The sequence below is a fragment of the Pleurodeles waltl genome, chromosome 3_1 (genome assembly GCF_031143425.1).
Source record: "Pleurodeles waltl isolate 20211129_DDA chromosome 3_1, aPleWal1.hap1.20221129, whole genome shotgun sequence".
Taxonomy (NCBI): Eukaryota; Metazoa; Chordata; class Amphibia; order Caudata; family Salamandridae; genus Pleurodeles; species Pleurodeles waltl.
Window position 1 is genome coordinate 558,566,810 of NC_090440.1, and position 18,206 is coordinate 558,585,015.

Below are 18,206 nucleotides of genomic sequence, written 5' to 3' on the forward strand. Positions count from 1 at the left end.
GCAGTGTCACACTCTTTAGTACAGCAGCACAGCCAGGCGAGTATTCCCCATGCTCCTAAGATGCTTGTTTGAAGTGTTATAAACTCCCCATAAGGCAACAGATCTCCCAGGATCTCCACTCCCATTTGTCTTAAGAAAGCAGCTGATGAATGGTCAAGTAATGGTGACAGAAGGGGATAATTTTCTACTGGCAAAAGTGGGGAGTATACCATTTATAATGGCCGATGGTCCTCTATGGCCTACCATGCATAGACTGTGCTATCTATAGCATCCACCTCCTCCTATCCACGATGGGGTTTACTGGCCATCACTGTGGTTAACGAGTATGTTTTTTTTTTCTACTGAAACAACATTCGCAAGTCTAGCTGTATCATGGTACCACGGCTATGCGTGAAGAGCCTACGCCATTAAGTAATAAAGATAGGGGTCGGGGACCTCCAGACCACCTCCAAGAGGCTGCGTTAGGGACCGCCCAGCAAATACACAGCTGTTTTCCATCCCAGTCAGTCGAGTAATCACTTGCTGTAATTGGCAGAAACTTACTGTAGGCAACACTATTGGGACACTGATGAGCAAACACAAACATTTTAGTATACCACCTTTTTGATTGTGGAGATTCTCCACAGGATGGAGATGGGCAGAAGTATCCTTCTATCCACTTGGGCTTTAAGCACATCAAGAATTACCCTGAAATTTTGCTTTGCCAGCTCTCCCATATCTTTTGTAACATGAACTCCCAGATATTTTATTCCACCTGCCACTCTCTGTACCCGTCTCTGGCAGGGAAAGCCCATCTGTCAGAGAGCAGCACATTCTGTCAATGCGAATATCTCTGATTTGTCCCAATTAATTTGGAGGCCTGAGTAGCAAACATATTTAGTGTTACATAAAGCCTTGAGCTAATCTAAAACAACATCCATATTTGATTCAAAATAGTTGATGCATCCAGGGCTAAATGTGAGGTTATTTTCACAACATTATCTGAAAGTGCATTGCCATAATACAGACAAGATTTTATGTTTATCTTCACAGCCCCCTGTTTTCAAAGAGGAAAAACTTTAATCTTTTAATAGTTCAGCAGAATATAAACTAATCATTTCTTTAAAATCTCATTGTTATTTGTTTCCTCTTACTCCTAGAAAGTAGCAAGCGTAAACCTTTCGGCAGTGCATTTATTTTTGCAAATGCATTATATGATGCACAATATTAACCTAAAAACTATATTTTACAATCAGAACAATACCAATAATTGATTCAAATATCTTCATACCCCAAGTGTTGAAAACCACCCCAACCAGGTTCAGATATAGTTACTCCAGTATTGGACCTTTCATAGATTCACATGCTTGAATCATTCCCTGCTAGCAAGGTGGGAGTCCCACGGTACCTTATAAAAGCATTGCAATCATAGGTATAGACTAGAAAGGCCTTGGATGTCATAGTCCTTTTTAAAAAAGAGACCAAACTTATATTTCAGCCAGTCAGGCTACACCACCCTCTAGTACACTCAGAGAGAAGCCCCAGTCCCTCAGATATTTTTACTGCACTTTGTGTAAGGGAGTCTCCTCCGTGCTCTGCTGAGTTCTACATGTTCCAGACTTGTTCCGTAAGAATTTCAGATATATATTTCCTCTAGCATTTACCGATATATTTCGTACTCCAGTGTATCTGTATTTTACTTGCTCTAAATTTGACTTCTGATGTGTCAGAAACACCAAAGAAAGGGATATTCCCCCCCTGGGGTATTTGTGGCAAAAATAATCTTTATTCTATGGACCCTCATCAAGACTGTATGTATTGCCTTTATCCATCTCATAAGGCAAAGGACTGCAAGATATGTCACACTTTTTCTACAAAAACTTTGAAAGATTTTAAAGGGAGGCTGCTGTTAATGCTCCAAAAACTTGAAACCAGAAAGGAGCCTGTTTCTGATGATGACACCAAGGATTCTTCATCTTCCTCAAAGAGGTTGCAAAAGAGAGCGAGAGATGTTTTAGATTCTCATTCCTCTCAGGAACAACCCAACAAAACATCAAAAAAGACCTCTTATAGCTCTTACAGAGAATGCGGTCCATCTAAGTTTCCACAGGAAGGTGACGTTTCCGTAGGGCAAAAGGAGAAAAATGGTGCACTTTCTCCCTCAAAGAGGCATGAAAAATCAGTGTCTGAGCCTTCTCTGCCTCAGGCTCATCACACCTTCAAAGAGCCTTTATTCGCTCTGTCGACGGTCAGATCGGCGCCTTCGCCGACAATGATATTCACTGCAGCATCAACAACATCCACTACCAGTACCATCTCTGCCCTTTCCATATCAACATCCTTCCCCACGATGACCTCTTTGTTGACGAGCCACACACTTATACCATTATCAATGACATCAACAACAACACTCCCTTTGAGGATGACTTTCCCGTCAACAGCAAAATCAGACTCAACGTCAATGTTGCTCAAAGCACCCTCTACGATGACATCCTCTCCAACAACCTTAACAACGAGAGAAAAATCTTTAGAAAAATTGCAATGACAAGAAAAACAAAACACCACACACATGCTCATACCTTACCAACTATGGTGCCATCATAGCTGTCTTCTTACCTGTTAGATGAGGCTCTCCGAATGAAGGTCCCTTTGGCGCTGCACACAGTCCTTCTGAGGTGCATGTCAAACGTCAAGAGAATGAGTATGATGAGGGTGAATATAATGTCTAGAGTTTTTACGCTCCCCAAGAACAACTCGATCAACAATATCAGGAAGAAATGGTGTGTCTTCTTTCATTACCACTTTCTGACCTACAGTTCATGTTAACTGATTACAGAAGGCATCCCCCCCAATGTCTCCTTCCACTAGACACACTTCTCCACTGGCAAGGTCTCTACCTGTACAGCCGTCAGCTCCACAGGCTCCACAGCCATTACTTGTACCTCCATCGGCACGGCACACTCCGCAAATAGCTCCTCTACAAGATCCCAAATCTTCTGAGGATGACAGAGAAGAAGGTGAGCTCTGAAAAGCTCATACTGAATGGGATGATTATCTGTTACCAACGCCATAACTCCAACGCCGCCCCCTGCAGATAGTTCTCCCGAGTACATAGGCGGTTTTCATATCCTTCTAGAAAGAGCAGCAGGGAAGTTCTAACTACCTATGCCTACAAAACAAAGTGTTTCCTTTATGATTTTAAGGCACCCTTTCGGAAAAGCATTAGAGCTCTCTCCATTGTCGATTACAACTGGGATGAGGGCTTAAAAGTAATGAAAAATCCAGCCACATTTGCTGCGGTGATACTAAGCCTGGATAACAAGTACAAGCCTGAAAGATGCTCTGGCATGTCTCACAGGACACCCCAAAATAGAATTGGTAATCACACAGGTGGCCCAGCACTGGTCTAAAAACCCTTCAGCATGAATCTCAGCACCTCCAGACCAAGAGGGTAGCGCCTTAATAACATTGGAAAACGCTTTTCCTCCATGTCATCACTTACAGTAAGGACGGCAAATTATCTGGCTGTGCTCGGATGATACGAGCAACAGATGTTTGATATTGCTCTGTACTTAGACAAACGTCCTGGAGCTATAATGGTTTAGGCCAAGAAAGTGTTACGGGAGGGTGAGGGCACATCATCTGAAATATTTGATTGCGCCATGGACATTGCCACATCCGGTTTCGACGACTAGCAGGAGCAGCAGTGTTAAGAAGACAGAGATGGCTCAAGGCCACCTCCTTCAGGCCAGAGGTTCCGAATAAAATCTTAGATCTACCCTATGATGGTGAAGCCCTTTTCGGCAAACACATTGATAATGCCCTCCAGGATATAAAAGCAGATCCGGACACGGCCAAATCACTGGGGACCTTTTCAAGGCATTCGGGGAAGAGGACAACCCTCTTCTAGAGGAGACTACCAACATAATAGCTATCCTACATACTCCTCAGCTTCTCAACAATTTTGCCCCCAATATCAGCAAAGGCAGCCACTACCTGCAGCCTATAATAGACCCCTTCCAAGGGGAAAATTAGGACAGCAAAGAAAGGATATGAGCTGTTGTCAATGACCACGTAGAGGCACTGGCTACTCCACTACTTTCTCCATCCTGGCTCAGAGGGGAGACTAACCAATCCTTTACTACACTGGCAGGAAATAACAACCTACCTAAGGGTCTTAAACCTTATGCAATTCGGCCATTCATTATATTTTATCGAGAAATCACCCCAACCCAACGACAATACTCTGCGCAAAAACATCTGCAACTCCTCAAGTTGGAGGAAAAAAATATGCTCAAAAGAGGAGCCAGAGCAAGAGTTCCTATATCCAGATAGGAAAAGGTTTCCATTCCTCTTTCTTTTTGATCTGCAAGAAGTCAAAGAAGTGGCGACCGATTCTCTGTTTCAGAAATCTGAATACCTATCTCAAGAGACAGTCATTCACCATGGTAACACTACAGGATATATCGCGGCTCCTGAACCAATGAGATTACATGTCATCCCTCGATCTCCAAGACACATATTTTCATGTTCCTATCCACCCAAAACACAGAAAATGTTTAAGATTCACAGTTGCCAGCAGCCATTACCAGTTCAAGGTTCTTCCCTTTGGCTTAAAATCCAGCCCTCGCATTTTCACAAACTGCTTGGCACCAGGAGCAGCTTTTCTGAGACAACATAAACATCAAGTGTTCCATCATCTCAACAACTGGTTGATAAAAGCACCTTCCAGTCATGCCGCAAAGACGTCAACAACTGCTTGCATGAACCCATTCAGTGAACTGGGTCTCAGACTGAACCCATAGGAGTCAGTTCTTCACCTGTCACAGTGGAGGAAAAGAAATATATGTATCTCTCTCAGCGGGTATTCACACTTTACACTTTGGCTCTAAAATCTGAGGAACTGGGGCTTCTCTCAGGAGCGTTCCAGAGGGTAGTGTAGCCTGATAGGCTGAAACCTAAGTTTGGACTCTTTTTTTAAAAGGACTATGATGTGTTCCTAACCAAAGGGCCTAAGGCCTTTTTAGTTTATACCTATCACTGAATTGCTTTTATAAGGTACTGTGGGACTCCCATCTTGACAACGGAGAATGATTCAAGCATGTGAATATATGAAATATTCCAGTCATGGAGAACTACAGTTACAGGTGAGTAACTAATTTTCTTACTAATTTGGTTTTGGCCACTTAGTATTTCTTGAAAACGTTTTGACAGTGTCTTTATATGATGCACAATACTAACCTGTTAACTATAGATGACCAATGCAAAAAGAACAAGTGATGGACGGAATGCTGAAAAATGTCAAACATTCCCCCCTTTTAGAGATCTGGGCCTAAATCCATTGTTTATTTGCCATCCATGCCGTTCCAGTTTGGACCCAGCTATATGCAAATCAGTCTTGACCCTGTTCCCCATGGGAACAGTCCAGCCCAAACTGCCAAGCCAGGTCCTCCCTGGACTGGAAACAAGCATCCTGAGACCGGTTTCAGGGTATCACCCTTCATCAGCCAGGCTAGCTTGATTCCCATGGCATGGGGAGCACGGGACCCACGTCTGGGCATACCCTTCCCACTTGGGGTGACAAATGCAAAAAGAACAAGTGATGGACGGAATGCTGAACAATATCAAACATTTACCCCAGTACAGAGATCTGGGCCTAAATCCATAGTTTTTTTTGCCACCCATGCCGTTCCAGTTTGGACCCAGCTATATGCAAATCAGTCTCGGGTGTCCCTTGCTCACTGTGCCACTGGATTCAAGCTAGCCTGGCTGATGAAGGGTGATACCCTGAAACCGGTCCCAGGATGCTTGTTTCTGGTCCAGGGAGGACCTGGCTTAGCAGTTCGGGCTAGACTGTTCCCATGAGGAACAGGGTCAAGACTGATTTGCATATGGCTGGGTCCAAACTGAGGTGGCATATTGAGCAAAAGAACAATGGATTAAACCCAGATCTGTGACTGGGGATGAGTGTTTGCATTGTTCAGCACTCGGTCCATCATCCTTTTGTGTAACTATATATGACCACCTAAGTCAGCACAATACCAGTAATGGATTCAAATATCTTCATACCTCAAGTGTGGAAAGCCTCCCCCAACCAACGCTGTCCAGATGCCCTATTACTTAGGTCTTGGTTGCTTAGCAGTTCATGTAATTTCATGACACTCTTCTTAATATCATCTATTTGCTCATATATGCTGAGGCAAGTGCTGGGAAGGCAAGTGCGGCATTTGGTCCAGACAATTGTAGAGGCTTCTCTCACCTTTGGCACCTAATAGATAATCTAAAGCCATTCTATTTTGGATCACCATCATGGCATGGGCATCTAGCCATTCTGTCACTAAAGCTATTGCGTGTCATTTGCTATTTCTTCCAAAATGTCTGCATTACTTCTTATCTAATGCAACAGTCATTTCATAAGTGGGAATTAGAGCTGAGAAGAACCTAGAACTAGTTGAAACAGCTTGCTTGCTCCTTTTTCCACCTTAGGGATGAACATTAAAGTGTCTTCTGGCTGGCGTTATGTAGCGTGGATAACAAGTCCCAGTTCAATCTAAAGGCAACCAGAGGTAGGCCCGGGATCCACAATTGAAATACTCCTAACCGCCTCCTGTGTGGTGTTTGAGAAACAACAGTCCATGGGAAAGGTGATAACTCAAAATGGGATGTACAAAAGGAAGATTCTCCACTGCTAAATTACATTTATTTTGTCCAACAAAAACAGTAAAGACATTTGCTCCTCAGTGCTTACAAATAACTCCATGCTGGGTCATTGTGAGATTAGTTATGTTTGGCTTTTTACAGTTGAAAGGGTTATTTTACCTTTTTAAAGCCTGGGAAGGAAGACTGGGAAATTTTGTTGCAATCTGTGGAAAAGCTTGAAGACAAGTACCATTAAAATTGATGGCCACTTTGATCAAATGAGTGATATCCCCCCCCCATCAACAAGCATCTGTGTCCAAATCTTCAGGAGGAAGAGTTAATTGTCTTTCTGTACTTTTCAAAGAGCAACACATAGAAGTCACCCTTGTAAACTGAACGGTGACTTAATGCAAGGTTAAGTGCAGTACAGTTCGGTCTTGGAATAATTCTCCATTCTGCAGAAGAATGTGTCCCACCACCAGCCAGATGCTCAAGGCAGCAAGGAAGACGGCAAATAGATCCAATCATCAAAAGGAGTCAGTAGGAATGAGAGGCTGTCCCGTGGTGGTGGTGGAACAGGCAGAGGACTTTGACCCATTAATAGATGATGAGGCTGCAGCACAAACAGACTCAGCAGATGTTCTGGGGCCTAGCAGTGGCCCCAAAGTGGCAGCATGAGCACCTTTGTCTCTAAGCAGAGCAGCTCATTTGCAGTGAAACGAGTGAATCCAAGTTGTCAACCGACAGCATTATACAGCTGTGTTAGTGATGAGCAAGTTCTGATATATACTGCACAAGAAGGGTTGTATTGTGTTCGTCCTCTGAAATACCCGAACATAGAACTAATCACCGGGCTGGAGGAAATAGCAGGCCTCGATTGGACACCTACGTAAGGTAGATCACACTTGAGAACAGAAACTGAAAAGAAATTGTATAAGCTTTCTGCAGTTTTGAAGAACAGTATCATCATTTAATTGTAAATCCAGCTTGGCAGAGGAGAAAGGTTGATTTAATGAGTGCATCATGGGTCAGCCATTCACTATTTCATACAGGCTGATTTTTGTCTTCTGGGACGGAATCGCTCCTTAAGGACCATGGGGCTAATTGCAAGACATCTGGCCATTTAACTGTGTCTCTGAACATATCTTATTCACCAGGGTCCCATTATTCCTTTCAACTTAGCCAGCAGTCTCAGAGTGATAGGTTAGTGGAAATGCAGGACTATTCCTAAAGCCTAACAAACTGATTGCACGACTGCTGCTGCAAAGTGGATCCTTTGATTGCTACTGAAACGACTCAATACCCTCAACCTAGTAATGAAATCTCTGAGTAACCACTTAACTACCATGACAGCATCTGCACAGGAACAGGAGTACACTTACACCCACCCTGAAAACATACCCACCATCAAAGAGCAAATGAGTATTTTGCGTGTTGAGGCATCTGAATGAAGTCTATTTGGATGTGCATGAAGAGGCAATCAAGAGGCGAGTCAGTAGCAGCGTTATCTTAACCCTCATCTTTTGTTGTATGACAGATAACTGGCACAATATTGGCAAAAGATTTTTGAAATAGAAGAAAAGACGGTTGTGTACCAGTGGGCTGCAGTATTACATATCATGCCACCCCTGCCAAAGTGGCCTGCTCCATGACATAACCTGATGATGTTTGGTAGTAAACTTTTCTTTGCAACTACAGGCCCAGTGATGTCTCTCCACCGCCCCCACCCCCATGGTGTTGTTTACATTGTTGCTTATTCCAGGAGGAATATTTTTGGAGGCTTGCTCCTGCAACTGAGATAAATCTTTTAAACAGGATGAAGGCAACAAGTATGTTCACACAACATACATAGCAACATCAGCAGTTTTAGACACTGGTATTTTTAGCAGCTGAATCGGCTAGGGCATTGCCCCTTAAAACATCTGCATGAAGGATCTGATGAGCAGCACACTTCACCACTCCACCTTTTCTGGTTTACTGTAAACCATTTAAAAGATTGAGAACATATTGCCCATTTTGATTGGTATACATGCTGAGGTCAAAAAACCTCTTTACATCCAAAGGAGCCCAAAGTAATGGGTCACTCTAAACTCACATTTGGGGTCATGGACACAGTAAAGTAACAGTTTTCTTTGGCTATGACGTAAACCACAGGGATTAGGCTTCAGCTTTCCGCAATTTGGTATACAGTGCGGATAGCATAACCAGCAACTTAATTACAATCAACATTGTTAAGACATGATTTATCCACAAAATAAGTGAATTCACTTTTGTTAAGACGTACATAAGTCATATCAGTATTTGGCTTAGTAATGTCTGGTGGTTAAAACACAATCAAGCATGTCTCCATTCCCACCAGTAGGCAGAGAAATACGAGGGTTCAGAGCAGGACAATGGATCAACGTAATACGGGAGGCACACAACAACAGCATTTCATATCATGGCAGTTGAGTTGTACAGAGATGCTGAGTTTTAGTAGTGAGGACGAGTGAAACCAGAGTGGGGTTTAGAAACAGTGAATGAAAAACGTGATACAGTAATTTCAGACATCTCAACAAGATTTGCAGCAGGTACTACAGACAGTAAAAAGGTGGGAGTCCAGTCATGACTATGTCCAAAACTGAGGAGCAATAAGCTATAGGGTTTTTCTGATCCCTATGCTTTGTACCCGTGCCCCAAAAACAAAATGATTGGTTCTTGACAGTACATGGTAAAAGATTTGGTGTAATCAGGGAGTCCTCAGAAGGGGCAGAAGTCAGCATCTGTTAAATTTTTATAAATGCATTTTTGTCTTTACTAGACTACTGCAGGGATTTAGGAGTATCCTTTAAATTAAATCCTTACAAATGCTTAGCCATGTCCAAAATTCATCATTTGTAGGCCCCAGCCCTTCCCAAAAAGTTAAGTACCTGGGAAATAGTTACAGGGTGATTTAACTTATGAATGGCTTCAGCTCTTCAAAGGAGAGGTGGCTTATGCCAGGAGAGGTTTCATGCCCAAGATACCACACTTGCGGAAGACAAAACTGAGGTTTTTCTTTTGAAGCATTGTGGCCCTTTTTTCCAATTCAGTGAGAAGGTAGACTGAGTTTTCCTTGTACTGATCTACAGTAACAGATGCCAACAATACATCATCAAGATATTGTATTAGAGTAGATCTCGAGTGAAAACGGTGTCCAAATCATTTATTAGAGCTTGTGAAGAGGTTGAGGAAGACTTTGTAAATGCTTGAGGGAGACAAGTCCACTAAAGCTAGGACCCTCCGATTGTGAACAATAAGCGTATTAGAGGCAAATTTAATTTTCCTCTGACAAACCGGCAGTGTCTGTGGAAGGACTAAGGACACTGTCAGAAGTTGGTGGGCTTCTTTAGTGTTTTACAGTGTGACCAACCTATCAGTTCCTAAGTCCTTGTTAAACGTAGGTTTTACTAGGGTTTTCAAATGAAGACACAGTTTTGCATTACTTCTGTGGCACTTAACACCATTATCAGCAACAAAAAGGGATTCTTTGATGTTTAGGTTCAAGGCCTTTTCTTGGAGTTTCAGGGTCAAAGTTTACTCCCAGAGCTTGTTTGTGGTTAGAAACTCTAAAAATTTAATTTCAGATACGTTTTTTAACTTGAATGCAGTACTTTCTTAACTGATATGTAGAAAACCCCCAGGAACCTATTTTTTACATTAGATTACTGCATCATATAATCTCAGGAAATTAAGCAAGAGAACCCTGGCGCAGGAATAAACCCTGTGACTGAAGCAGCTGTGAAAACATCCAGGTACTTCATAGTACATAAGGTGTATTGATCTAAGGGAAGCTGATCTAGGTCCTGGAACTGGGGATGAAGCCTACTTATATACTAAGCCACACATGCACTCTGGTTTTCTTTACCTTTATGTTTGTTTTGGTACGTAAGTACCTCTCCGGCCTGGAAGGACATCTTATCAATCTTGAAGAAGGAGAACTATGGACATAATAGAAAGTGGAATGATACCAATGTTATGAAAATCCTACTCTGTTCAGAAGTCTGCTAAGCATGAAGAGGTACAAAGGAGTATAAGAGAAGGGGAGGAGGATAACCCAAGGAGGATAGTTGCAAATAGTCACCAGAAAAGCAGAACAAAACAATGCATGAGTAGGAGTGTTCACAAAAGATGCACACTGCAATTGGGGTTCCACATGGGAGTCTTTGATGTCTTGCAGCTTGATGTTTTTTTCCATATTGCAAAGCCTCTATGCCCGGTGTAATTGGTAGTCAGAGATTTTTCACATTTGGTTTGCAGATTAACGCCAGCTGACTGTGCAGTATTGAGAAACGAGGATGTACACAAGGCACATCCCTGGTTTGAGTTTCTGGTGCAAATCCGCAGTGTTGCCATGAATCCTGAAGGTGAGCAACAGGTTCAGAGCAGAGAATTCTGGAACTGCTTTTTTAGATTAAAGATCAGCTTGCCAAGCACCCCACATTCCACTTACTACATACTTATTTCCATCTTGCCCCTCCATTTCCTGCCACCTGCTACTCCTGTGTCCCTCTCCTTTCTACTTTCCTTTCTTCCCTCTGGTACCTCTGTTCTCTCTCCTTTATCTTATCTGTGTATTCTTCAATTTCCCTACCTTTCTGCTCTCCTGAGACTTACTGCTGTTCAAATCAACTTTATTCGGTAGAACATACCTCAAAAGTACACACTATACATCATAATCAATCACGATATGAGATCGCTATACTCAATAGATTACAACACAATAATGAACAATAATTGTCTATATCAAAAAAGCTTTTGGGTACAAGAGTTATTACAATTTTATTTGATTTAAAATGTCATTATCAATCATCAATTTTCAATTTATTGATTACCCCAACATGCAATTCATTGTTGATACTAGGGCACTGAGCACCTTTTAAAATTTATTTTAAAAACTTTGCTAGCTTTTAACAGATACTGAGAAGAAAGCGGGTTACTGCGAACACAATAGGTTCTGATGGATCAGTTCTCAGTATGCGCAGGGCCAACAGATATTGTGTGACCCCTAGGTTTAAGCCAATAGGCCGAAGCCATTGGTATCGTATGTCTTGATAGCCAGGGCACACAATGAAAATGTGATTCAGTGACTCCGGAGTTGATTCACATGCTGGACATATTACAGAAGCCTAACTGTTCTTCCAGGAGCTACTAAATGTTCTCAAAAGCAAATACCCATACCTGAACCTTAAATAAAGGCTTTTAACAAAGGGGGGGGGTTACAGTATCCATGAGGTGCTCGAATGCCGGGACAGTTTTGATCTCAAGAAACCTCTCTGTTGAATGGCCTAATGTGATCTTTGCTAAGTTGGCGCTGGTGGACTTAGTGGCAGTACTCAGTTTTTAATACCTGCCTATCCACCTTACAGATTTGCTCACGTGTGTTCCAACGTTCTACTAGCTTCAGCCTCTTACACCAACTGTGGATGAACTTCAACCACAGTACCTTTAAAGCATAGTCCAACCTTACTGGGTCACTTAGGCAGTCTCTATAATTGAGCAGTTGTGGTGTCAGCCAGATGCGTATCCCCTACAGGGCTGGTTTCAACTGAACAAGATCTGAAACAGAGTAAATACCTAAATCATAATAGAGCAGAATAAGTGGCTTACTATTAGGAGCAGCGACCAGGGCCCTGATAAAGTTATTTTCTGCCACTGTCAACTTGGGTGTATCATTATAGTCCCTAGATTTCGGCGCCAAAAATTGCAGCACTCAAGTCCTTAGCATGATAGGCCTCTAGAGCTGGAGAAATAGATCAGGTATATGTTACTTTGTGAAAGTGTAAAATTGCTTTAGATCTATGTGATAATGTAAAAGAGTCCCTGTCAATTTGAGGGTCCCACTTAAATTTATCTGACCGGGTAACTCCCAAATAATGGAAGCTAAACACCCTGTCACTTTCTTCAGTACCAGCTTTAACACAGTTGCTTCTAGAGCATTCCTTGCCAAAGACCATATATTTGTTTTCCAAACATTTTAACTCTAAGCCCCTTGACTAGCAAAATGCCATAAATTTACTCAACAGAATTTGAAGACCAGTAGGTGTTTTAGATATTAGTAGCAAGTCATCAACAAAGAGGAGAAACAGGATTTTCTTCCCATTCAAGGAGGGCGAATCATTAACGCACAACCGAAGAGTCTCAACCAAATTGTTTATATATAGAGTGAACAGCCTGGACGCAAGTACTCACCCTTACTGCACTCCAGCTAAAATTAGAATTCGGTTTGTTAATTCCCCCTGCTCTCCTCATAGAACCTGAGCGTAATTCCTATTGTGTAGTCTAATCAAGATATTGATAAGATCACTGGGTGCACCCATGTTAATTCCCTCCAAAGGTTACCACGGGGGTCAGGTTGAATGCTGCTCGAAGGTCCACAAAAGCTACATAAAGCTTCTGTTTATTCAATAATACTTGCTTCTAATATAGAAGAGAGAACCTAAACACCTGGTCTAAAGTACTAGTTTTTGTCCGGCACACCGCTTGCAGGGGAGACAGGATCTGCTCTCTGTCAACCCAGGCTTGTGACTTATTTAGTACTTGTCTTGAAAAATCTTTTTTAAGATTATCTATTGAGCTGATAGGCCAATAATTGGCAGGAGAGCCTGCATCCCCTTTTTAAACACTGGGATGATTTCAGCCCCTCTCCAGGTGTCAGGGATCTCACTACCCTGTGCAATTGCATTCAACAGAATATTCACGTAAGAAGGCCAGAGCTGGGGTTCGGACCCATATAAATCCAGAAGAATTCGATCAGGACCTGTGGCCTATAGGGGCTTAGAGGGTCTCCTCCAGACTAAAAATAATCGCCGTGCCTGGGCTAGAAGCCTGAATTACTTGATCAGTACTAAAATTCCCCTGTCCCACCATTAGGGAGTACTCATTAGAAATATTTGTAGAATATAATTCGCCAAAAACGATCCTCCTGTTTATCAGTTGTAATATGAAACGACTAGGACTACAATGCTCTCTACTACCATGCGCAATTGGTAACCAAAAGGTACAGTTATCATTCACTTTAAGAGCTTGCAATAGATCTTGCCAGTTGTTTTTATCCCATTTGTGCTTGCCTTTTCTCAACATCTGCTTGTCTGCTTGCATTCTTGGGAGAACCAGCTAGGATCTTTCCTAATAATTCTATTTTTACTCTGAGACTCCTTGTAAAAAATGGCCTTTAATGTTTAAAAAAAGATCTTATGGGTACCTATATTAGAAAAGGGATCCATTATAGTGTTTTCAAAACCAGATAAAAAATGTAAAAATAGTTGGTAGACCTCTGCATGTATATTTCAATTTGCCATGACATAGGGCCTTGTAATTCTGAGTAGTTGTTTTCTACAATAGGTTTAGGAGCTTTAGCAAAACTGGAAAGAATTGATCAATTAAACTTTTCCCCCATTAGAGTAGTAATCGGGATTATGATCACTGTCTGTGGAATTGATGACCTCCATTTCACTGAGGTATAGCCATAGCTTAACGTCTAGTAAGACATAACGAGTAATGCTCCTCTGGCAACCTCTCTTACAAGTGATTGCCCTACTTAGATCCGAATGGGTTCTCCTGTTGCATGCTCGCAGACTGAGGCCAACCACTATTGAAGCTTCTTGCAAGGCAGCGCTAGTAGAAAAATGCTGTGGATTACCCTTTAGGCTAGGAATTCCCCAAAACTCTTACTCTTCCTCAGTTAACAAACTGATAGAAAGCAAGGGCTCTAAGGATGTGTTAAGGTTGGCAGCTACTATTTCTTTAACTTGCTGCTGATATGTTTCAATCAGGCCATCAAACTTAGTTAAAACCGGTGATTCACAGTTTGTTGGCATTGAGTGAGCATAAACATTTAATAATACCAACATCATGCCCCTTGGAAACTTAAGTTTAATGCCCATTAGATTCAATAAGTCTATATTTAGGTGCTCATGTAAGCAGGCAGTGCCACAGTTTACCAGAATCATCAATCTGCCCATTGCCCATCCAGTTTTTGCTGGAGGAGGTGCCTCCATACTTAGGTGATGAGCCTGCTTAAGAAAACCTTAGTTACAGCCCAAGTTTCCTGAAAAATACATACATCATGCTTCCCAATGAAAGATAGCCAGTCCAGGTCGACCAACTTAGTTCTAATCCATGCCAAATTCCACAATATCAAGGAAAGTCCAGACTTATGCACAATTGTTGGTGGGGACTTACTGCTATTTCCTTTTTCCTACCTGTATCCACTTCTTTCTGTAAACTCTGTGATGTATCTTCATTCCACCAACATTCTGCTCTGCTGTCTCTTTTACCATTTTTGCTCTCCCTCTCTAAATATTGTCCTCAATCCACTGGAGTGGAGTGTTGGTGGGGGTTGTGTGTCTTTGGAAAAAGGGTGGAGAGAGTATGGTGAAGGAGCAAGAAGTATCTGCAGTATAATTTGGCATACAGACCACAAACAGGACTACATACCTTCAACAGCCCTAAACACATATTGACAATCCACACTTGTGACTTCGTATTATTACTTTCAATGCCTTCCAAAAGGCCCCTGCTACACTGCCTCGAGAGTGAGAAATACATGTTGGCCGCATAATCCTGTCTGCTATTATAACAGGGGGTAGGGAAAAGAGGAAATAAATCTCTCTTTTAATACCTAACGGATTATTGATTTCCTCTGAACCGTTGAAATGTTACTAAATTGCATATGGTGTCCACAAAAATTATGGTATTTTCTAATGCTGCTTCATGGATGACCCTGAGTTACCACTCTAGTTCCGAACAAGTAAGTTTGGAAGCTTGTTAATGCCTAATGCAGTGGCATACTACTCCTCTTCCGTTGCTGTCTGGGTAACACTCTGCAACTGTCAAAGGCTTTTCAATGCTTCACACTCTTCTCATTGAGTTGATTGAAGGTAGCTCAAACTTCTATACAGAATTATTTGCTTTACAAAGGGTTGACTGTGATCCAGCTCCTTTAAGTACAGGTGCTTGGCATAACACCTTTTTTTGAGTCTTTAAATGTCATCTGACAACCAACAGTCCAGATAATGTTCTTTGAGTGTTCTCTCGTTGCCACAGTTGTGGGCAGCCTTGGTCTCTTTGTTGGCTGTGAACCTGTAATAATGCTCTGCAAAAAACAGAAAAACTCTCAAATGTGTCTGGGCTGCATGAACCTTCCTTTCCAGCACAATCTCAATTTTGATCTCCTGGGATATGATTTTGCCACCTCACTCTTGGTGACCAAGGTACGCCACCGAAAAATAACAAGCCTGTTGCTTGATAGCATTGATGAACAGTTTGGCCTTCTGTGATGTAGCCAACACCCTTTAGAAATGTCCAAAGTGTTGTTTCCAGCCATCATGTAAGACTGCTATGCCATGCATTTAAACAAGGCAAAACTGAATTCCTCTAGGTCAGTCAGATCATGGATTATCAGCATCTGGAAGGTGGCCGAAGTATTCTTCAACACAAAAGGCATGACCTTAAGTTAGTATAGACAACACAGTTTCTTTTCAGTGGAAGCTGGTTAAATCAGTATCACTAAGGTAGTTTGCAGTGCCCAAATGATCCATGAACATATCAGCTTTAGGAATGGGGTTGACATAATTCTTGGTAGCCATACTGAAATGCTGATAGTTCTTTCGAAAGTACAGGGCGATCGACCCTTGTTCAATTACTAGCACCAATTAACTAAGCAACAGAGGAGCACTGAATAATTCCAACCAAGCTCCAGCATATTGGCCATTCCTGCCTTGATGCTTTGCTTTGATATTCTGTAGGTCTTTCTTTTGACAGACTGTCCTCAGCCATCCTTACAAACTGGGGTCTACCTGGGGATCAGTAAGAACAGGTGGGCAAAGCAGGCCAACTTTGCCTTTTATATTAGCTGCTGTTCAGATACAGGATGAAATGTGAACCTCTCTCCTTCCACTGGGCCATCCTTACATGAACCATGAATCAAGCCAGGGAGGGGCTTACAGTTCATCTTAACATAGTCTGTGGCTACAGGTAGAACTATTACTTCTGCCCTCCAGTTGTAGTGCTTTAGCCAAATCACATGACTAACCAAGTGAGGCTTCCTGGTGCCTATACTGCCAACCAAGTATGGAACAGCACTAATTGTCTTTAGAATACTTCAGGGGTCACATCAAGTAACTTCCAAAGTGTAAGGACAGGTCAGTTTCTAGATTACGGTTTCCTGGCAAATCTGGTAACTAATAATATTTGCCTTCATGTGCATGAGGTGCTGGCTACCATTGTGGTGTTTGTCATTTGCAGTGTGCATGATGTGAGCCATTTTTCTTTCGAGGCCTTGCACATATTTCACCTTTTCATGAGTGGTGAACATCGGAATTAGTTTTCAAACCTCCCTTACCAAAGCAGTGGGGTCAGAGTTGGGTTGGCTGCAGATGGGTTGTAATGGACTGATTCCTCTTTTCTGAGGTAGTTCCTCATAGAGACAAATGAAGGATAGCGGGAAGATGTCTCACTTCCACCGCAGGGTCTTTAAAAAAAAAACATCATGCTCTTCAAAGTTTATTAAACCTCTCAACCAACCTATTTGACTGGTGATCATATAATAATGCAGAAAATGGGTAGTTTACACTACACTCATCTTATTTGGCCTTCTTGTATGGGAATATGAGTTTGTTTCATATGCTCGATATCACAGTCCTGACAAAGGGCCCTGGCCTGTACAGGGGCAGTGGAACCCATCAGAAGGTCTGCCTCAAAAAACTTTGTTGTTTAATGCACTACAACAAGAATATATTTTATTGTCTGTGCTATAAGCTGTAGAGACTGAAAGTGAACTCTAACACTGATATTAGTATAGGACGAACCTATTTCTAGCATTCTCGTGTTCAAGAGTATTGACAGGTTGAACAGCCCCAGCAGATTCTCTTGGCATTTTACCTGTGTGTTGCAGCGGTTGAACAAGGGATTCCAGCTGTTTTGTTGTTAGATACAACCAATCTTCTACTATTACTATGATCAGGGGATCAGGAGCTGCCAGCCAGCTGTAAAACAGCATATTTTCCAAGGCCGTCCTAAAGATTCCATCAGTTTCACCTTCTTCCTATGGCTCCCTATTCTCTTCGTTCACCCCCTTATTCAGGCTTAAGTATCTGTTCACCTTCAGAGTTGTCACACACCTATCCATTATAGCAGGCTTCATTGTACTCTGTTACTGGCTGACTCTACCTGAAACTGTCCTCCGGTTAGTGCTCTTTGGTGGGCCTCCTCTTCAGTGACATCCTCCACTTTTGGTAGTTGTAGTCTGGGCGGCCTGAGAGCCAGTCAAGATTGTGCCCACCTTTTCTAACTCCACTTTGTCATCATGCAGCAGGCAAGACATTATAAAGTTGTTCCACATGCCCACCATCTGCATCTGGTTTCCTAACAAGTATGTGCAGGATTGTGTTGTGTGTATTAATACAGTACTTTCTGTTTCCTAAAGTACTAGCTGTACAGTAATTTATTCATTTTTGCTTGACAAGTCTTGGACCGCTCTAGTTCTCTACTTTGAAGGTCAAGTGCAAAAGGCTGTATTTGGTGCTCAGTTTTGGATCCAGTAATAGGGTTAAGCTCCAGGACATTAA

At 42.2% G+C, this 18,206-nt stretch overlaps 1 protein-coding gene across 4 annotated transcripts in view; it reads left to right on the top strand.

Moving 5' to 3' along the window:
• SPG11 (SPG11 vesicle trafficking associated, spatacsin) overlaps nt 1-18,206 on the top strand; it is a 579,875-nt gene that overhangs the window by 243,588 nt on the left and 318,081 nt on the right. For all 4 annotated transcript variants that reach the window (XM_069222954.1, XM_069222953.1, XM_069222956.1 and 1 more), the window contains one exon: nt 10,897-11,003. In XM_069222954.1, coding sequence (XP_069079055.1) covers nt 10,897-11,003 — 107 coding nt within the window. The remainder of the gene's footprint in view (nt 1-10,896; nt 11,004-18,206) is intronic.